This window comes from Diabrotica virgifera, chromosome 3, assembly GCF_917563875.1.
Source record: "Diabrotica virgifera virgifera chromosome 3, PGI_DIABVI_V3a".
NCBI lineage: Eukaryota > Metazoa > Arthropoda > Insecta > Coleoptera > Chrysomelidae > Diabrotica > Diabrotica virgifera.
In genome coordinates, this window is record NC_065445.1 from 148,690,775 (window position 1) to 148,712,625 (window position 21,851).

The 21,851-nt window shown below is 32.6% G+C and overlaps 1 protein-coding gene across 5 annotated transcripts in view; it reads left to right on the forward strand.

Moving 5' to 3' along the window:
* LOC126881347 (uncharacterized) overlaps positions 1–21,851 on the forward strand; it is a 179,801-nt gene that overhangs the window by 113,198 nt on the left and 44,752 nt on the right. For all 5 annotated transcript variants that reach the window (XM_050645584.1, XM_050645585.1, XM_050645582.1 and 2 more), the window contains exons 2-3: positions 8,550–8,855; positions 13,928–14,108. In XM_050645584.1, coding sequence (XP_050501541.1) covers positions 8,569–8,855; positions 13,928–14,108 — 468 coding nt within the window. In that variant the 5' untranslated portion in view covers positions 8,550–8,568. The remainder of the gene's footprint in view (positions 1–8,549; positions 8,856–13,927; positions 14,109–21,851) is intronic.

Here is a 21,851-nt window from a genome sequence, read left to right on the forward strand (position 1 = left end):
TTTTTTTCAAAAAAGCGTATAACTTTTTTTGAGGAATAGTTGCCGGTCTAATTTTTTCTTAATCTTGTGTGTTTTATCAAACACTATATTTTAAATTTTTTTCAGATTTTTTCGTAAGTCTCTCCACCTTCAAAAATCCGAAAAACTGTTTTTTTGGGGGTTTTGGGGGATTTTCCCTATTTTATAGACTTCATAATATAACAAATCAATTTTGTTTTTATAGGTTATATGTAACTTGAAGTAACTGAGTTCTTTAGAATATTTAAAAATCAGAAAAACACGTTCAAACCCCCCAAAACCCCCTTAAAAAATAGTTTTTTGGATACGTTACAGAAAAATCTGAAAAAAATTAGAAATATAGTGTTTGAAAAAATACATAAGACTAATAAAAAATTAGATCTGCAGCTATCCCCAAAAAAAAGTTATATACTTTTTTTCAAAAAAAAATTTTAAAATTTTTTTGAGGTTATGTACACTCAACCTACAGGTCTATAAAAAATAGACGTGTTTTATAAAACCCTTAACTATGCGTGTAAATTTTTTGAAATTTTAAAATTGATTGCATCCCACCAAAAAAAAAATAAAATCGAAAAATAAAGTTTTTGAGGTGGGGGCAGGGAGAAGGGGGTGGTGGGTTAAAATTACGATGAATCTTATATCTTGATCACATAAAACTAAAAAAAATGAAAAAAATTAAATTCTGGTAATTAGGGAGGGTATTTTTTAATTTATGTATCCCGTCCATAAGTGGAAAGTTTGATGCGCCACTGTAGACGCATGTGCCACTGAAAAGTGACGGCACAGTGTTCAAACGTTTTCTTTTAGGTTCTATTATTTAAGTTATAGGGTCCCGTCGTGCCTAAAATGATTAAGAATTTTCACCTATAGCGGCTCTTAGTCTATGGTGGTGACATCTGGTGACTGTCTCAATTAGTATCAAATAATTTTTTTTCTTTCCTTATTAGCTTTGGATTACTTGATCCATTCAGCCACGATAGATACTAAATTACTGTTTGCTACAATATTCCAAATATAATAATATTACGTACATGTGCGCACATATAATACTTATGCACGCACATACATACATAGGTAGATACTGAAATCAAATAAATTTATTCGTTGCGTTGACCAACTATGACTATATAAACAATGCCTCTACCATATATTGGCTCTTAATACAGGTGAGTTCGTTAAGGGGGCCCGAAAAAAAATATCTATCCGAAAAAATGAATCTCGAAATCGTCAGATTAAGATAAGGTAAGTTAAGTACATACATGCAAAACAGTGTAGGTATATTATTAAAAAAAATCTGAAGATTTGAGCCGGGCGTAAGGAAATGGATGTCACAAAGTTTCACAAAAATAAAGCGAATATTTCGCGAAATGAACGTCAGATCGAAAAACTAAAAAATAAGGGTTCAATATTTTTCAAAAATCTATCGAATGATACCAAACTGGATCCCTCACGGAGTGGGGTGGGGGGTAAATTTAAAATTTTAAATACGAACCCCGCGATATTTCGCGAAATGAACATCAGATCGAAAAACTGCAAAATACACGTATTCAATATTTTTGAAAAATCTTTTGAATGGCACTAAACACGACCCCCCACGTGTGGGGTGGGGGGTTACTTTTAAATATTAAATACGAGCCCCCAATTTTTATTGCATATTTGGATTCTCTACGTAAAAATAAGAAACTTTTATTCAAGACATTTTTTCGAATTATGGATAGATGGCGCTATAATCGGAAAAAACAATTGTTGGAAATGGAAAATTAAATTAAAAAATGGAAACTTCCCCACTTTATGGAAAACTTCACTTAACTTTTTTTTGGTTTTAGAACCTACTCTTCACAAGCCAATAGGTCCGCATAACTCTCGAGTAACTGCAAAATTTAGCATATTTCCTCCCCTATTATAAGCTTTTATAAATATGATCAATCAATATGAGCAATCGTCCTTATTAATTTCTATTATATAAGTTGAATATGCTATAATCCTTTTAACTGGAACTCTAGACGAAGCAATGAACCGCTAAAAAGCCCAAAACCTAGGAATTTTGTGCAGTAAGATGAATCGGTATGCAACTTCTTGCATTCGATTCGAGAGAATGTCAGGCAATTTTGTGAACTAAATTGGTCTCCGGCAAAAATTTTTGCGCATAAGAAATAGTTATTTTTCTAACTAGTGCGGAAAGTCATACTTCTCCGCACGCTATTGCAGTTTGCCGAACGACGCGAAACGGAGTTCGGCAAGCAGTAGAGTGCGGAAAAGAGACTTTCCGCAAGAGTTAGGAACAATATTTTTTCTACGAGCGTTTAAATTATGGCCAAATCTTAATCAATTAATTTAATTAAAAAATAACGCTAATAAATTATAATAATCCCGAATTAAAGTCAGTGCTGTGCCTAAATACCTGTTATGCAGTAATGAATGGTGTATATTAATAAAGGTTTTAATATTTTAAAGTCATAGCAACAATGTCAAATAAAGCAATTATTGTCAAAAAGCATGTCACACACTTTAAAATTTCCACGTATCTTTACTTACGAATTTTAAAATAATTCAGTGATTTAGATGGCATCAAGTGACGAAGAACTACCACCATCTATTCTCGACGTTGTCAATAATTGGGCATTAAAAGCACAATATGTATGTAAATTCAGTGCGGAAAAGTAATGCGGAAAAGTAAAACTTTCCAAACTAAAACGCGTGCCGAAAAGTAGACTTTTTCGCACGCTCGTTGAAAAATGCATTTTTAAAGTGCATCTCGACGAGATGGAAAATGAAAAATTTAGAACTCAGAAAATATTGACGGAAATAAGTTCAATTTTTATATCCGGACTGAACACGAATTTCATGAATTCGATGGTCTCCGAGGTACCTGGTGCCCAGGGTGGAACTCGTCCCTTGGAGTTTTATGTCATTCAAAATCAATTAATAAACATTACATTACATTGGGCCATTGTCGATATTGACTGGTTAATAACGTTATTGACCGGATTTACGCAGTGGCGTAACTAACGCCAATGCAACCAATGCGGTGCATTGGGGCGCAGGTCTTAGGGGGGCGCAAAAAACTGATTTTCTGGAAAATGAGTCTACGAGTAGGGACGTACGGGAAATACTTGCATTGGGGCGCAGTCAGACTAGTTACGCTACTGGATTTACGTTATTGTCCGTAACATGTATATACATGGTGTCGCAATAGCAGCAGGACGTTCGAATATTTCGCGAAATGAACATTTGATCGAAAAACTGAAAAATACTTGTTCAATATTTTTTAAAAATCTATGGAATGTTACTAAAGACGACCCCCAACTCCATCACCTAGAGGTGGGGTGGTGGGTAACTTAAAAATCTTAAATGCAGACCCCCATTTTTTATTGCAGATTTCTCATGTAAAAATAAGTAACTTTTATTTGAGATGCTAATAAATTGTATTTTTTCGATTATAGAGCCATCTATCAACAATTCTAAAAAATATTTCGAATAAATGTTACTTATTTTTTCATGAGGAATCCAAATTGCAATAAAACATGGGGATCCCTATTAAATAATTTAAAGTTACCCCCCACCCCACCTCCAGGGGGTGAAGTGGAGGGTCGTGTTTGATGTTATTATATCTTCTTCTTCTTCTACGGCACTACAGCCCAAATTGAGCCTTGGCCTCCTTTATTTTTTGCCTCCACCCTTGTCTGTCTGTGGCTGCTCTTCTCCATACACGGACTCCTAAAAGGGCTTGTGCGTCGCTGTTTACTGTGTCTTCCCAGCGCTTTCGTGGCTTCCCAACCGGTCTCTTTCCTTGCATTCTAGCATTCAGTGCTCGTTTTGGTAGCCTATCCTCTCCTATTCTTATCACATGTCCGGCCCATTGCAATCTTTGTAATCTAATGAAGTCTGACAGGGGCGTTTCCTTATAAAGTTGATAAAGCTCGTTGTTGTATCGACTTCTGAAGATTCCGTTTTCCCTCACAGGTCCTAGTATTCTCCTAAGTACTTTCCTTTCGAATGTGTCGAGTTTGTTTTTGGATGTTTCTTTCAGCACCCAGACTTCACTGCCATAGCATGTTATTGGTGTCGAATTAAGGTTTTATAGATTCTCATCTTTGTATTTCGGTGGACACTTTTTGACCGAAATATATGGGAGAGGGCAAAATAAGCTCTGTTTGCATGCGTTATTCTCTTCCTTATTTCTCCATCTTCTGATCCGTCGGCATATATTTCTACTCCCAGGTATGTAAACTTTTCAACCGTTTCAATGTCATCTTCATGTATAATGTTTTCTGGGACTATATTTCTTCTCGTCTGAGTCATTATTTTTGTTTTTTGTGTTAATTTCCAGACCTAGCATTTTTGTTTGTGTTTTTAACTCTGCATATGCTTCCTGTGCTCCTGTTGATGTTCTACTCATAATATTAATATCATCAGCATAAACGGCCAGTTGTTATTATATAGGCTCTTGAAAAATAATAAACACGTATTTTTTGGTTTTTTATTTGGAAGTGTATTTCTTGAGATATTAGACCGTTTCTATAATTTACCTATGGTATCACGATAAATTGTTTTTCCCGATTATAGCGCCATCTATCTACAATTCGAAAAAATGTTTCGAATAAAAGTTGCTTACTATTACGTAGGGAATCCAAATCTGCAATAAAAGATGGGGTTTCTATTTAAGATTTTAAAGTTACCCCCACCTTACCTCCAAGAGGTGGAGTTGGGGTCGTGTTTAGTATCATTCGGTAGATCTTTGAAAAATATTGCCAGTTGTTATTATATAGGCTCTTGAAAAATAATGAACACGTATTTTTTGGTTTTTTATTTGGAAGTGTATTTCTTGAGATATTAGACCGTTTCTATAATTTACCTATGGTATCACGATAAATTGTTTTTCCCGATTATAGCGCCATCTATCTACAATTCGAAAAAATGTTTCGAATAAAAGTTGCTTACTATTACGTAGGGAATCCAAATCTGCAATAAAAGATGGGGTTTCTATTTAAGATTTTAAAGTTACCCCCACCTTACCTCCAAGAGGTGGAGTTGGGGTCGTGTTTAGTATCATTCGGTAGATCTTTGAAAAATATTGAACACATATTTTTCAGCTTTTCTATCCAATGTTTTTTTCGAGAAATATTCGACCGTCCCGCTACTTTTGGGACACCCTGTATATATATATATATATATATATATATATATATATAAGAAGACAATGAGTCTTTGCTGACAGTAAATGTACAGTTTTTGGTTATTGGGTTATGCAGCAATTGATAAGTGTACTCTTTTAAGTCTTTATTCCGAGCTTTCGTTCATGATTATGAACATCGTCAGGGTGCTACAATTATATTATATATGTGAAACAATATGAAAATATGTATATAAAATTATATGTACTTACAACTTATTGAGGATATTTCAAATAGGTGGTCATTAAAATGAGAATTGTACTTATTAAAATGGTCATGTAATGTCTCGATAAAACAAAATTATTCAAATAAAAATTTTTTTTTTTTTTTTTTTTTTTTTTTATATAATTTAGTTCAACTTCAAAATCGACGAAATATAAAATGACACTTGGACATTCATGACATGGCATTATTTGAAATATCTAACAAAAATTTTTAAAGATGATCAATTTAGTAAACGACCAATAGGGTCAATGATAATTAAGAAAGTATTTTTTAAATTTTATAAATTACTGTTGAAATTATAAATTAAGGTAAAATTTAAAAAAATTAGTAAGATTTTTTGATCAAGTTTAATTAGAAGTTTTAAATTATTTATATAAAAGTAGTGTATAAAGTTGTTGACAAAAATTAATTTATACAAAAGTAATTTATAATGTTGTTGACAAGTCAGAGTATCTAGAAGAGGAGTTAGGAGATAACTCACGATTATCTAAAAATAGTAGATAAGAAAACATTTCATTTAGGTGGCCTATATCAGTACGATGATTCATCGAATTTGGATTTTTATTTATGTGAACCATTTCCAAAAAAAGCCGCTTTGAAGTATGTGACTCACGGTCCAATATTTTAGCGTTTTTGTAATCAATTTGATGATTATTATTGAAAACATGTTCACCCAATGCACTTCTGTCAGGGTACAATCTGCAGTCTGACTTATGTGAAGTTATTCTGTCTTTTAATCTTCTTGATGTTTGACCAATATATATTTGATTACAATCAAAACAAGGAAGACTGTAGACTGTACCAGTTTTAGAAAGCATTGGAGTCTTGTCTTTGACGTTTGAAAAAACCTTATTGACTGTGAGAGTCGTCTTAAATGCAAGTTTGATATTTTCGAAAGGCTTAAAAAGTCTAGTAAACTTCGGTGCAATATCGCTAATATATGGTAAGGTCATATAAGTTACGTTAGTAACGGGAGTCGCGTTGGTTTGCGAGTTGTCTGCATCAAAATTGTTATTAACATTTGTTGGTTGAATGTTAATTGTATTAAACAGTAATTTCTTCAACAAAGACTCTGGATAACCGTTTTCCAAAAAAAGTTGATACAATATTTTTAAATTTTTTGAGTGAAAAGAAACATCGCTTTTTAAGCCTTTCGAAAATATCAAACTTGCATTTAAGACGACTCTCACAGTCAATAAGGTTTTTTCAAACGTCAAAGACAAGACTCCAATGCTTTCTAAAACTGGTACAGTCTACAGTCTTCCTTGTTTTTTTTTTTGATTGTAATCAAATATATATTGGTCAAACATCAAGAAGATTAAAAGACAGAATAACTTCACATAAGTCAGACTGCAGATTGTACCCTGACAGAAGTGCATTGGGTGAACATGTTTTCAATAATAATCATCAAATTGATTACAAAAACGCTAAAATATTGGACCGTGAGTCACATACTTCAAAGCGGCTTTTTTTGGAAATGGTTCACATAAATAAAAATCCAAATTCGATGAATCATCGTACTGATATAGGCCACCTAAATGAAATGTTTTCTTATCTACTATTTTTAGATAATCGTGAGTTATCTCCTAACTCCTCTTCTAGATACTCTGACTTGTCAACAACATTATAAATTACTTTTGTATAAATTAATTTTTGTCAACAACTTTATACACTACTTTTATATAAATAATTTAAAACTTCTAATTAAACTTGATCAAAAAATCTTACTAATTTTTTTAAATTTTACCTTAATTTATAATTTCAACAGTAATTTATAAAATTTAAAAAATACTTTCTTAATTATCATTGACCCTATTGGTCGTTTACTAAATTGATCATCTTTAAAAATTTTTGTTAGATATTTCAAATAATGCCATGTCATGAATGTCCAAGTGTCATTTTATATTTCGTCGATTTTGAAGTTGAACTAAATTATAAAAAAAAAAAAAAAAAAAAAAAATTTTTATTTGAATAATTTTGTTTTATCGAGACATTAGATGACCATTTTAATAAGTACAATTCTCATTTTAATGACCACCTATTTGAAATATCCTCAATAAGTTGTAAGTACATATAATTTTATATACATATTTTCATATTGTTTCACATATATAATATAATTGTAGCACCCTGACGATGTTCATAATCATGAACGAAAGCTCGGAATAAAGACTTAAAAGAGTACACTTATCAATTGCTGCATAACCCAATAACCAAAAACTGTATATATATATATATATATATATATATATATATATATATATATATATATATATATATATATATATATATATATATATATATATATATATATATATGTTACGGACAATAACGTAAATCGAGTCAATAACGTTATTAACCGGTCACTATCGACAATCTCCCAATGTAATGTAATGTTTATTGACTGATTTTGAATGATTATGACATAAAACTTCAGGCGACGAGTTCCACCCTTGGCACCAGGTAACTCGGAGACCATCGCCGTCATGAAATTCGTGTTCAGCGACTTCCAAAACCCCCGAGTATAAAAATTGAACTCATTTTACTCATTTGAACTCATTCCATCTTTTCGAGATGCACTTTGAAAATGCATTTTCTTATGCACAAAAATTTCTGCCGGAAATCAATTTAGTTCACAAAATTGGCTGACCCTCTCTCGAATCGAATGCAAAAAGTTGCATGACGATTCAGCTTACTGCACAAAATTCCTAGGTTTGTTGCCTCGCCTACTCTTTCTTTTTGCTACTAAACGATGCCATGTCTACCTAATATATCCATTTTTAATCATATTCTCTTTTTGTCATTTCAGTTGTTGGTTCAAGAATGTTGGTTGTAGATAGAATGTTCCAAATAAAAGTTTTCCCTAGTTATTTTGAATAGGCTTAATCGTAAACTATTTTACATAATTAACAGAAAAGTTCTTATCAACAAATACATAACTTGTGTAAATAAAAAACATAAACAATTGTCGTTACAGTTAATTATTTAATCTTGTAATTATTTATTTATATATCAGAATATGAAACTGTTTACTATATAATTTCATAAAATAGTTCAATAGATACTGATAAAACATATCATTGACTAATTAAATTTTTTTTATAAATATCGAAAAATTAATTTTTGTTTCAGTTGCAACCGTACTTACGTCATGGCTTTAGACTTCCAATTTAAAGCCAAGGACCTAATAGCAGAAGGAAGAGTAAAGCAAGATGACATCGATAAAATAAAACAATTCTTCGATGGAGTAGATGAAGACTGTGTGCCAAAATCCCTTCCAGAAGAATTTATTGCCACTATTTTGATAGCGTGCTCTAGTGATGTAGCTTTAACTAAGAAAACAATAATAAGCTATTTTAGTGTAAAAAAACTTGCACCTAGTATATTTGATAGTAGAGATGTTGATAGAGATGATATTAATCTTGCTCAACAAACCACGTAAGTAAAAGCTTTATGTGCCTCTTTCTCCTTCTTGGACGTCCTACTTCTCTACTTTCTGAACTGCAACGTCTAATAATAACGGTTTAAGTAGGAGTTTGCTTTCGTCAGTTCTTTAAGCGTGGTCAATATTCATAGCTTTCTCTAGCTAGGATTTGTTAGACTTTGTATTTAAATGCAAAACTCAAAGCGTCTCTACATAAATTAAATTTATTAATTTAAATCAAAGTCACCTAAATCTACTAATTATACAATATTATTTATATGTATACATATATTTACTATGAAAAGGTATATTTACACATCGTCTAACTCTCCATTCCGTGACACATGTTTCGCTATTTTTAGTTCTTCAGGCGGCCTTTACTTAAAAGAAGATGCAGAGGAGAACATCCTTTTCGTATAACGGTGGTTAATACACAGCCACAGAATCTACTAACTTGACATTAATGTCCCTTTTCTTTAAGAGCACTGATGGAGCCTGATATTTATTATAAAATATCTAAGAACGCCAGTGAAGTAGAAATATTTGCAACTTTCTACTTTAATTAAAGTAAAAAAAATAATGTTTAAATAATATGAAAAAGCATATTCACACCTCGTCTAACTCGCCATACCGTGACACGTGTTTCACTAATTTTAGCTCCTCAGGCGGACTTTGCTTGAAAAAGAATATTCCGTATATTATCCTGTACCACTACTGCCGATTTTTTTCCTGCAATCTTTATCGATCGACTTCTTCTGCCAAGGACTGTTATGTTTCTCATATCTTCGTTGATGTTGTTAATGGATCTTTTTCTGGATCTTCCTCTTTATCTCGGCCTAATTCATCTATCAAGGAATGTTTTTTGCTATTCTCATTACATTGTGTTTTAATGTGTTTGACGATATATTGGCTAATTGTTTTGTATATATTTACCTTCGTACTGTTTAAAAACCCAAAGCAGCCTCTTTAAGAGGATATTTTACAGGTATTTTAATTCTTGTGATAACAATATAAATCACTATATTTAATAGTATCTAAATACACTTATATCTTCCTTTTTCCAGATCAATCTATTTCTTTGTTAAATATTCTACAATTGTACACTCCATCTAAACTGGATACTCCCGCAACTGTTACATTAGTAGATATATTATGGATTATGACCCTCATCTACCATGTTTGAAGGTTCATCAATGTTTTGAGTTTAAATAGCAAATAAATTATTTCTATTGTCTTAAAACGGACGATTTTTTCACCTAGAGATCTAAATGCTTAGAAATGCTTAAAATTCATATTTAGTCTAGTAAAATAACATTACACTACATGTAAATCAAAATGTAAATTCGTACAGGTTGAAACAAATTTTATATCAAAGTTTAGGTGGGTACAAAAGATATTTTCAAGAAAGTATCCAAATCATACAAGGGGATCATTGTTTAAATAATTAAAAAGGGGTCATTTTGCAAAAGAATTACTTTTTTAACTGCTGAAGTCATTCGGTTACTAATAAAGATCTATAGGATTGTTTTCTGCAAATTTGAAGAGTAAATCTTTCATACTAGACTTACTAAATTAAATTTGACCCCTTATTTATTTAAATAATTATACATAAAACTTTAAAAACAAATTTGCAAAAAAATATTTTTAGCGTTTTAAATAAGCACTATAAAATATCTTATTATACAGGAGAAGTTGCGCTATGTTATCGGTATTATTCAAAAAGAAAATTGGTCTAAAATTATTTAATATTTTTTGAGATATTGAATTTGTTTATTAAATGTTACTCTATTTTCAATTGCAAAAACGCGGTTGTTGCCAAAGAAATATTCACCTGTATTAAATCTTATTATTTTTATGTTTATGTATATTTTAGATAAATGTATTGCTAAATTCAAATTTCAATTAAACTTTCCCCTAAAATGGCATTTGAAAATTATTAAAATTGGTTTATAATTTGTTTTTTTAATAACGTCGCGGGGATTAAATATTTTGAAATGCTGTTTCGATAATTGGGTTCCTGGGAATTTTTCACTAATTAACAATTTTTTTTGTCTTCTTTCCTCTTCTTTTTTTTTCTTAAAGTTATGTTACTACGGGCCCTTTTAGGGTTAAGTTTCATTAACCCGCCGTTACACGCGTCTTCTATTGTGACGTGGTTGCACGCGTATGAGCGTCGCCCTCACCTACATAAATTCGACTTATTTCGAGGAAAAATGATTGTCAACATGTATAAATATAAAATGGGTTGTACTCACATATTATAGAAAGTCTCGTAAACCAATTTTTTTTATTAATTTTACAAAACAAAAGTAAAAATAATATAGATCAAAAGCAAGTTTTCTTAATTTTCAATTTCAGCAAGCCACTGAAGAAATTAACGTTCTTTACGCGAATTCATTTTACTAAAAATACAAATTAAAATTAACAACTGTTCTGAAGCTATTTCTTTGTGGCATTTTTGTAATTAACTATTAATATTTTGTATTTTGATAACGACGTCCGAGGTGGAATTCGAAACGTCAATAAAATCAATTTTTCAAGTTAAATTTTGGCTTATTTCCCAATTAGAATAGGTTAATTTAAAAATGGGTTCTTAACCAGTGGCGCACCTAGAATTTTCCTCTGGGGGAGGGGGGTTTGTTTAGACACCGAAAGTTTTTTGTATTATTTGTGAAAGACAAGTTACATTTTCCTACCTCCTTTTATATATATTTCTATATGCTATGGGTGGGATTTTAACCCCCAAACCCCCCACGCTGTGCCACTGTTCCTAACCTAATCCAAACAATAATATTTTAATTAAACCTACCTAAATATTAAATAAAAACCTAAAAGTTTCTTTGAGATAACAGAAACGTGATTTCACCGTGATTGCACGCGCAGTGAGGAATTCTCTCACTTGAAGAGGGATGTCTCTTCTTTCAACTATCACACAGCACACTGACTGCCTGAAATATTCTATAACTTTTTCATACCCTCTCATGAACCATGCTAAAGGCATTCCTGGGTGCTTAAGGTTATCGTACTAGTTTACACAATTTCATTGGTTATAAACAAATATGGTGAGGGATTCCCTCATAGCGCGTGTAATGGCGGGTTGAGAATGTCGAGTCCCTAAATTGTAGATTCTAGACCTAAAAATATTAAGATTGGTCTAAAATCACCTAAATAAAATGTGGTTATTGACTGAGTTACAGGGTTTTTTATTTAAAAAAAATTATTGTTACCAAGTACTTTCAAACTATTTGACATATCCTTATCATACTTGGCAAAAAGTGTAGGTACTATACAGCCTACTAAATTGTGATAAATAAAAGTTTCTAGCTACTACCAGAGGCGTACGACAGGGAATACTTAATGGTTGACCCTTCCCAAATTCTACGTCACTGAGGGAATTACTATTTTAGCGAAATATTTCGATTCTCCAATACTTTCTATGTAAATAATATACTCTTTACGGGTAACGATTAAGTCATTAGTTTTTGAGATATTGGACGTTAAAAATGAAACGGCATAGTTATTTTGATTCATTCATTCATTAATTTTAAACTTCCAATATCTCTCAAACTGATGACTTTATCGATACCAATAAAGTTATTTACATACAAAGTATTGGAGAAGCGAAAAATTTCGCTAAAATGGTAATTCACTCAGTGGCGTAGAATTTGGGAAGGGTCAATCATTCACTATCCCCTGTCGTACGCCTCTGGCACTAGCTAGAAACGTTTATTAATCACAATTTAGTAGGGTGTATAATAGCCACACTTTCTGCTAAGTATGATAAGGATACTTCAAATAGTTTTAAAGTACTTGGTAACAATAATTTTTAAATTTTTAAATAAAACAAACACCCTGTAACTCGGTAAGTAGCCATATTTTATTTAAGAGATTTTAATTAAATCTTAATATTTTTAGGTCTAGAATCTACAACTCAGAGATTCGACATTCTTAATAAAATTTAACCCTAAAAGGGCCCGTAGTAATATAACTCCAAGAAAAAAAAAAAGAAGAAAAACCGACAAAAAAATTTTGTTAATTAGTAAAATATTCCCAGGAACCCAATTATCGAAACGGCATTTCAAAATACTTAATCATCGCGACGTTATTAAAAAAAAACAAATTATAAACAAATTTAAATAATTTTCAAATGCCATTTTAGGGGGAGTTTAATTGAAATTTGAATTTATCAATACATTTATCGAAAATATACATAAAAATAAAAATAATGAGATCTTAAGCAGGTAAATATTTCTTTCGCAACAACCGCGTTATTGCAATTAAATATAGTAACATTTAATAAACAAATTAAATATCTCAAAAACTATTAAATATTTTTCGACCAATTTTTTTTTTTTTTTGCTTAATACTGGTAACATAGCGCAACTTAGTCTGTAAAATAAGATATTTTATATTGCTTATTTAAAACGCTAAAAATAATTTTTTGCAAATTTGTTTTTAAAGTTTTATATACAATTATTTAAATAGGAAGTCAAATTTAATTTAGTAAGTTTTATGTGAAAGATTTACCCTTCAGCTTTGCAGAAAAAAATCCCATAAACCTTCATTAATAAGTGAATTACCTCAGCAGTTAAAAAAAGTATTTTTTTTTGCAAAAATGACCACTTTTTAATTATTTAAACAATGATCCCCTTGTATGATTTGGATACTTTCTTGAAAATATCTTTTGTACCCACCTTAACTTTGGTATACAATTTGTTTTAACCTGTACGAATTTACATTTTGACTTTTTTTTTATTTTATTAGGCTAATTGTGTTTATAACGAAATTTTTTAGTACTTTTACTCATTGGTTTCGGTTTTAAGCAGCAGGTTTAAAGACGTGATAATCAAGCTTCTTCAGGTACTATTTCACATTTCTCAATGTCATACATGGGCCTGAAACTCATATAAACCTAAGTCTCCTTCGTTTTCCAATTTCTCAGAGCTATTGCATTTACTTTCGTTTGACTTGACCCAACGTACCTCTAAAAATTATCAGTGCTGCTATAATAAATTTAATTACCGACATCTCATTAATTTTAATATAAAATAAAGTGTCTTAAAATATTTTTTTTTATTTTTTCAAGATGTTTCACTTCAATTAGATGGCCTGAGGAGAATACAGAAATTATATACGTAAAACTTAGAGATACATATTACAAAAACTGTGAAATGGAGCCTCAACTTAAACTCAGTATAATGATAATGGACTTAGTTCAAACGACTAACCCTCCAGATAACGTAATTCTAGTACAAGATGTGACAGGGGTAAGTTTTATTAATTATTGTTAATAATAAGAATTTACTTTAAAACGTTTTTATTAGTTTACATCCTAGCCAGTTGGTTGCTAAAACCAGTGCCAATTAAACACAAATACAGACATTGACATATTCCAAGCATGTACTGTCATATTTTCTGAAAAGTTGATTTATAAATTTAAACTGGTAGCCAGCTCCAGGTCTTAGGTACTGAAATGCATGAATTCACGATTCAGAAGTTACTATGAAACTCAGCTGACGAACTTCGTACCGCCTTAGAACTAAATAATGTTAAACAAACTGAAAAGTCTCAGATTCAGAATTCACCAATATAATAAAATTAAAATGGTAAATAGTTATTTAAATCTGAAAGTTCTTTCTGGTACATCCTTTATCTGCGACTTTTCTATACACCTTCCTTTATCTTCATATGTCACTTCAAAATAGTGTAAGTTATTGTAATCTACTGCAAGTAGATTCCTTGGATTTAACAACGAGCGCACAACACCACCTCTCATTAACAACGGAAGAGCGGTGACTCTCAGTAGGTTGTATCTAGTGTTGTCAATTATTAGGAAGTAGCCAATAATGACGATGTCTACTTCATTTTGTACGACCGTATCTATTATTAGCTGCCTTCTAATATCTACTCCTTGTGGAAGGAAACTTGTAGTATTCGAAATAATTGACTCTATTTGTCCGGGTTTTATAATACACTAAGCATCGAAAATTAACGCATCACCTTAAAAATGGAACATTTTTGATGTCTCGTATTTCCTAAACCTGTTGTCCGATTTGAGTGATTTTTTAATATGTTCTAGCTTAATTATTCAAGAATATCAATGTAATAATATTGTTGCTAAACAGGTAAGTGTCATTGTATACCGGGTGTAACAATGATAGTGTGTTTTTTCCTCAAAGTTCGGAACACCATGTGGAATATTCCAGCTTGTATAAAATATTAAAATTAAAACTTAACTGTAGCCTTAGGCTTTCTTAATATTTTGATTTTTGATTTATTATGTTGGATTTGCTTATGTTGGATAATAACAAAGTTAGGTACTTTAACAACTAGCAACGTTCTTCATTAATACAGGGTGTTTCTAAATAAGTGCGACAAACTTTAAGGGGTAATTCTGCATGAAAGAATGATGACCGTTTGCTTTATAAACATATGTCTGCAAATGCTTCGTTTCCAAGATACGGGATGTTGAATTTTTTCTTACAAACTGACGATTTATTTATTGCTCTAAAACCGGTTGAGATATACAAATGAAATTTATTAGATTTTAAGACGAAGTTATTGCGCATTTTTTCACAGAATTAAGAATTTTATATTCATCATTGTCGTGCATACGGGTCATATTACCCGCTCATATTAAACGTATGCACGCCAATGGTGAATATAAAATTGTTGTGTCAAAAAATGCGCAATAACTGCCTCTTCAAACCTACCAAATTTCATTTGCATATCTCAACTGGTTTTAGAGCAATAAATAAATCGTCAGTTTGTAAGAAAAAATTCAACATCCCGTATCTCGCAAACACAGCATTTGCGGACATATATTTATAAAGCAAACTGTCATTATTTTTTCATGCAGAATTACCGCTTAAAGTTTGTCGCACTTATTTAGAAACACCTTGTATTGATGAAGAACGTTGCTAGTTGTTAAAGTACCTAACTTTTTTATTATCCAACATAAGCGAATGAATCAAAAAGCAATATGTTAAGAAAGCCTAAGGCTACAATTGAGTTTTAATTTAAATATTTTATATATGCTGGAATATTTCACAGGCTGTTCCGAACTTTGAGGAAAAAACACACTATCATTTTTACACCCGGTATACAATGGCACTTACCTGTTTAGCAACAATATTATTACACTGATATTCTTGAATAATAAAGCTATAACATATTAAAGAAATCACTCAAAATTGGACAATAGCTTTAGGAAATACGAGACATCAAAAATGTTTCATTTTTAGGGTGGTGCGTTAATTTTGATGCTTAGTGTATCTATGAAGTGTCCATGATTGTAATGAAGATTTAATATTTTTTCGTATGTGTTCGTATATTCTTTTGCATATTCCATTGCACGGTTATAAATCGCTTCTACTTTAAGTCGTATGTACTCTTTCTCTAATGTGTCAAGTCTACATGAGACATAACTTAGGCCTTTAGACATTTCCTTAGTTCCGTTTATCATTGCTTCTCGGAACCTATTTAAATGTCCGTTTATTCTTTCTTCTGTAGAGTTCATCGAAGCTATTGTTTGTAACATTAGCTTCGTCTGATGTTTTAAATTTTTTATTAGATCCTTCTGATTTTCGTCCAAGGAATCTATGTCCCTGCATACTTCATCATTTACCATAAATACTGATATGAGGACTGTTCCTAGAAGTCCCCCTTCGGCCTTCTTTTAACTTCCAGATCTAATGCTCGACTTATTATTTTTGCTCGTTCTTGTTCCCGTTCCTCTTTTAGCTGGCTCGGTAGTGAATCACAATTTATTATATTGCTTGTCTTACACATATCTTCCAGAGTTTCTACCATTGAATCTATCGTTCGTTCACCATCTATTTTTTTTTTCTTTTCTAGATGAGTTTTTATTCTAAATATTCCTCGATCTATGTATACATCGCTTAGATGCTCTGAATATAATTCGGGGGATGGGGTATACATTTTGTACAAATCTGCATTTGATGGCTTCAAAAATACAAAAAATAGGGTGCAAAACATAAATTTTCTCAACATGCTGCGTGCTATATTTGTCTTTCGTGAGGTGGGCTCTCGTCTTATTGGTATTAACTTGTGTATAGGACGAGTAGTTACTTTTTCGTTCGCCTTTTGAACTGTTGCGACTCTTGTTAAACCTTCAGCTCCGGGATGTGTTTCGATTATCTTCGCTAGTGGCCATTTCGCCGGCGAGGTGTCATCCTCCTTTATTATCACTACTTCTTCTTTTTCTAGGTTTGTGACGGGTTTCTGCTATTTATATCGCTTTTGTAGATTTGATAAGTAGTCATGTCTCCAACTGTTCCAAAAATCTCTTTTTACTTTTTCTACTGCCTCCACCTTTGTGGCATATTCGTATATGTGCTCAACTCTTCCTCCCTATTTGGCGAAATTAGTTCTCCCAATTAGAAAGTGTCCTCCTGGAGGGACGCAAAAGTGGTATTTATACCAAAGACGGGGAAACGTCCTACGGACGAACCAAAGTCTTATCGCCCTATATGCCTCACCTCTTTTCTCCTAAAAGTAATGGAGAAACTAGTAGATTAAGTAGATTATTAGTATATTAGTAAGAAGCGAAACTCTAATTAGGAAACCGCTTCACAAACATCAATTTGCATACCAGGCAGGCAAATCCACTATAAATGCTCTAAATTCCCTTGTTGGAAACATTGAAAAGACAATAGTGGCAAAAGAAATAGCCCTTTGCACTTTCATTGACATAGAGGGAGCATTCGATAACACCTCATATGAATCCATAAAAGAGCACTAGTAAAGAGGAGCATTGAAGCCTCACTAATACAATGGATTCAGTCCATGCTAAAAACCAGAATCATCATACATAGCTAGTATTGGGGGAGAGTCTGTAACTGTGACAGCAGTAAAGGGGTGCCCTCAAGGGGGAGTACTATCGCCCCTGCTGTGGTCTCTAGTTGTGGATGACCTCCTTACTAAGTTGCATGATTCTAGTTTTACAACTCAAGGCTACGCAGATGACCTAGTTGTTACAATTAGGGGCAAGCATGACCAGACTATATCTAGTCTCATGCAAACTGCTCTAAACGAAATCAAAAACTGGTGTTCGAAGGAGGGCTTAAATGTCAATCCTAGCAAAACGACTCTCATACCGTTCACAAGGAGACGTAAATACAATTTACAGGCTCCAGTTATGAATGGCATCACACTAGACTATTCCAGAGAAGTAAAATATCTGGGGGTAACCCTAGATCAAAAATTCACCTGGAATAGTCACATTGAAAAAATCTTATCCAGAGCCTTGGTGGCAAGTTGGACCTGCCGCAAGACATTTGGAAGAACTTGGGGCCTAAAACCGAAAATGACTCTCTGGACATATAAAACGATTATTAGGCCGATGGACACATACGCATCACTCGTATGGTGGCCAAAAACACAACAAACAACAGCTAATGCCAAGCTGCAAAAGTGCAGCGGCTAGCTTGTCTGGGAATCACAGGGGCAATGTCAACATGCCGCACGGCAGCCTTAGGGACGATGCTGAACCTTCCTTCCCTGCAGTTCTGCATAAGGAGGGAGGCAGTAACCACCGCCTTAAAGCTGCGACAGACACAAATAATGAAACCTGGCGATCTAGTGGGCCATCTTAAAATCTTAGAAGAAATTCCTTTGAATTCTAAGGATAAGCCGACAGGCGTCACACAGTGTTCAAAATTGGTCGAAACGTGATCGAAACTAAATTTGTTTAAACTGTAAAAGTGATCCCGCTGAAAACTTGGAATATTTGAGGTATTATACCGTATAACGAGTATATTATAACAGGGGTCGTTTTTTTAGTTTTCATCCCTTCATTAGGGGGCGAATTACTTAAAAAATATCGTTATACAGGGTGTTTCATTAAGAATGTCCAATTTGATTTACAGATTCTAGACCTCACAATATTAGGATTTAACCCAAATCACTTAAATAAAATGTGGCTCGTTACAGAGTTACAGGGTGTTTTATTTAAAAATTTAAAAAATATTTTTGCTCATTGGTTTAAAACTATTTGATGTATCCTTTTCATACTTAGCAAAAAGTATGGGTACTGTACACCCTATAAAATTATGTTAAACAATCGTTTCTGGCTATTACCAGAGGCGTACGACAGGGGACAGTGAATGGTTGAGCCTTCCCAAATTCTACGCTACTGGCGGAACTGCCATTTTAGCACAATTTTTCGATTCTACAATACTATCTATGTAAATAACATACACTTCGTTTGCAACGATAAAGTCATCAGTTTTCGAGATATTTGAAGTTAAACATAGGTATGTAACGGCACAGATATTTAATTAATGTATTGTGCCGCTTAATCTTAAACTTCAAATATCTCTATTACCAATGATTTTATCGTTAAGACTGAAGAGTATATTATTCATTATTAATGATAAAATCATAAGTTTTCGAGATATTTTAAAATTAAGCGACACAATACATTATTCAAAATATCTGTGCCGTTACTTGTTTAAGTTCAAATATCTCTAAAACGAATAATTTTATCGTTAGGTATGAGGAGTATGTTATTTACATAGCGAGTATTGGAGAATCGAAAAATTGCGCTAAAATGGAAATTCCGCCAGTGGAGTAGGAATTGGAAAGGGTCAACCCCTCACTGTGTCCTATCTCGTACGCTTCTGGTACTAACTAGAAACGGATATTTAACATAATTTCATAGGGTGTTTAGTATCTACACTGTCTGTCAAGTATGAGAAGGGTACGTAGAATAGTTTTAAAATACTGAGCATAGTTTTTAAATTTTTAAATAACACACTCTGTAACTCTGTAAGGAGCCATATTTTATTTAAGTGATTTGGTTAAATCTTAATATTTCGAGGTCTAGAATCTACAACTCAGACATTGGACATTCTTAATGAAACACCCTGTATATATATATATTTTTAACAGTGTTATGAGTGGTAAGAAATACTCAATACTTTTAGAAAAAAACACAGTATTATTGGTACACCCGGTATACAATGACATCTTAACCGTCTAGCAACAATATTATTACGGAAATATTGTTAAAGAATAAGGCTATAACATATTAAATAACTTAATTCGGACAAGAGGTTTAGGAAATTCGAGACATCAAAAATGTCCCATTTTACAGGTAGTGAGGTAATTTTACTACTTAGTGTATTAATATACACAGATTATGCGACAGATTATGACGGAAGCTCGAAACAAATAAGAAGCGTTGAAAAATCCTATAACGTATCTGCGCGTAGAGCTAACAATTTTTGATGAATTCGCGCACATTTACATTTACTCCAAATCCCAACATTTTTCCCAATCGCGCCTAAAGAAATATAACTTCAATAAATTGTTAATATAGCTATTTATAAAACTAATGTACAATATATTCTCTATTAAGCAAAAACACTATGGGCCATTCCACGAACATACGCCTGTTTTGGATTATTTCGACAACGAATATTTTACTGTGCAACATAAGAAGTACGAAAGTAAATGGCGCTAATAATTATTCCAATAAACAACAATGTAATTTGCAATTTACTTTCGTTCTTCTTATTTTGCATAGTAAAATATTCGTTGTCGAAGTAATCCAAAACAGGCGTATGTTCGTGGAATAGGGTATACTTCATCAAAGCTAAAATCTCTTTTCGCAACCCCAACAAATATCATGTGTTTGACATACATGTAAACAATACGTACGAATGCAATTAATTCAGACTAAACGCGCGCAGCGCTTGATGCAATGCGCCATGTACTCAGTTTCGCAGTTTTCCGCAGTTTGTGTTATATATTTTTTTATTCCTTACACTGTAATCTTTCATCTAGTGAAGGATTTAACGTGGCACAAGATGGCACAATAAACGTAATTCGCTGTCAAACATTAATTTTATCAAAAACTGTATAGGTTTTTAGACAGCCGATTATATCAAAATTATAATCACCTTTCCGTGAAGCTAACTATATCATTTTAATCTTTAAAGTATGTATTTTTATTTCCAATAATTACTTTTACATTAGCTAGCCACATAAATGAAGTAATAATCAAAGTAAAAGGCATATTCTGCGGATTTAAATTTGATGTATAAAATTATATTGAATTTTGTACTTTTGATCATTAATACATCTGGCCCTAACAAACTTAAAAAATCAATTTTTGCTGAAAAGTTGCATCATGAGTAGTACAAACAAATCCCTTAATTTCGGCATTCTCAGATTTATTTTTTTTTTTTGACTTTCGATCACGTTTCCTTCAATTTTGAACACTGTGCGTCATGTCAGTCAAATTCGACTTTGAAACACGATTTGAAGTGGTCATCAAAAATTACCAAATCAATGAAACAGTTGAACCGAAACTGGAGGAAGGTTCACTCGTATGGTATACGGATGGATCTAAGATAGATGAAAGGGCAGGAGTGGGAGTTACTGGGCCGAATTTCAGGCTATCCAAATCTCTTGGAAACGCCCCAACTATCTTTCAGGCAGAAATACATGCCATATAGATTAGTGCCCAAGAATGTCTCAACCGAGACACTCGTAGGGCAAAAGTCTTCATTTTATCAGACAGCCAAGCTGCCTTAAAGGCTCTGAAGTCATTTACTTGTGAGTCAAAGTTGGTTTGGAAATGTAAACAATCCCTTAAGAAGCTGGCGGAACGCAACAAAGTAACTTTGATGTGGGTGCCAGGTCACAAGGGAATTGCAGGAAATGAGGAAGCTAATAGCCTCGCAAAAGAAGGGGCCAACACCCCATTCCAAGGTCCAGAACCCTTCTGTGGACTACCAAAAAGCCACATCAGAGAGGAACTCCGGACCTGGGAACTCAATCAACTACAACTATACTGGTCCAACACACCAGGACAAAGGCAAGCAAAAAGGCTCATAAAGGTGTCGCCTAGTGCAACAAACCGCCTTCTCGAAATGAGTAAAAAAGATATAAAAATGGTCACCGGCCTTCTCACTGGGCACTGCCCTCTGAGATATCATCTCAATAAAATGGGCAAATCCGATAGTGAGAACTGTCGTTTC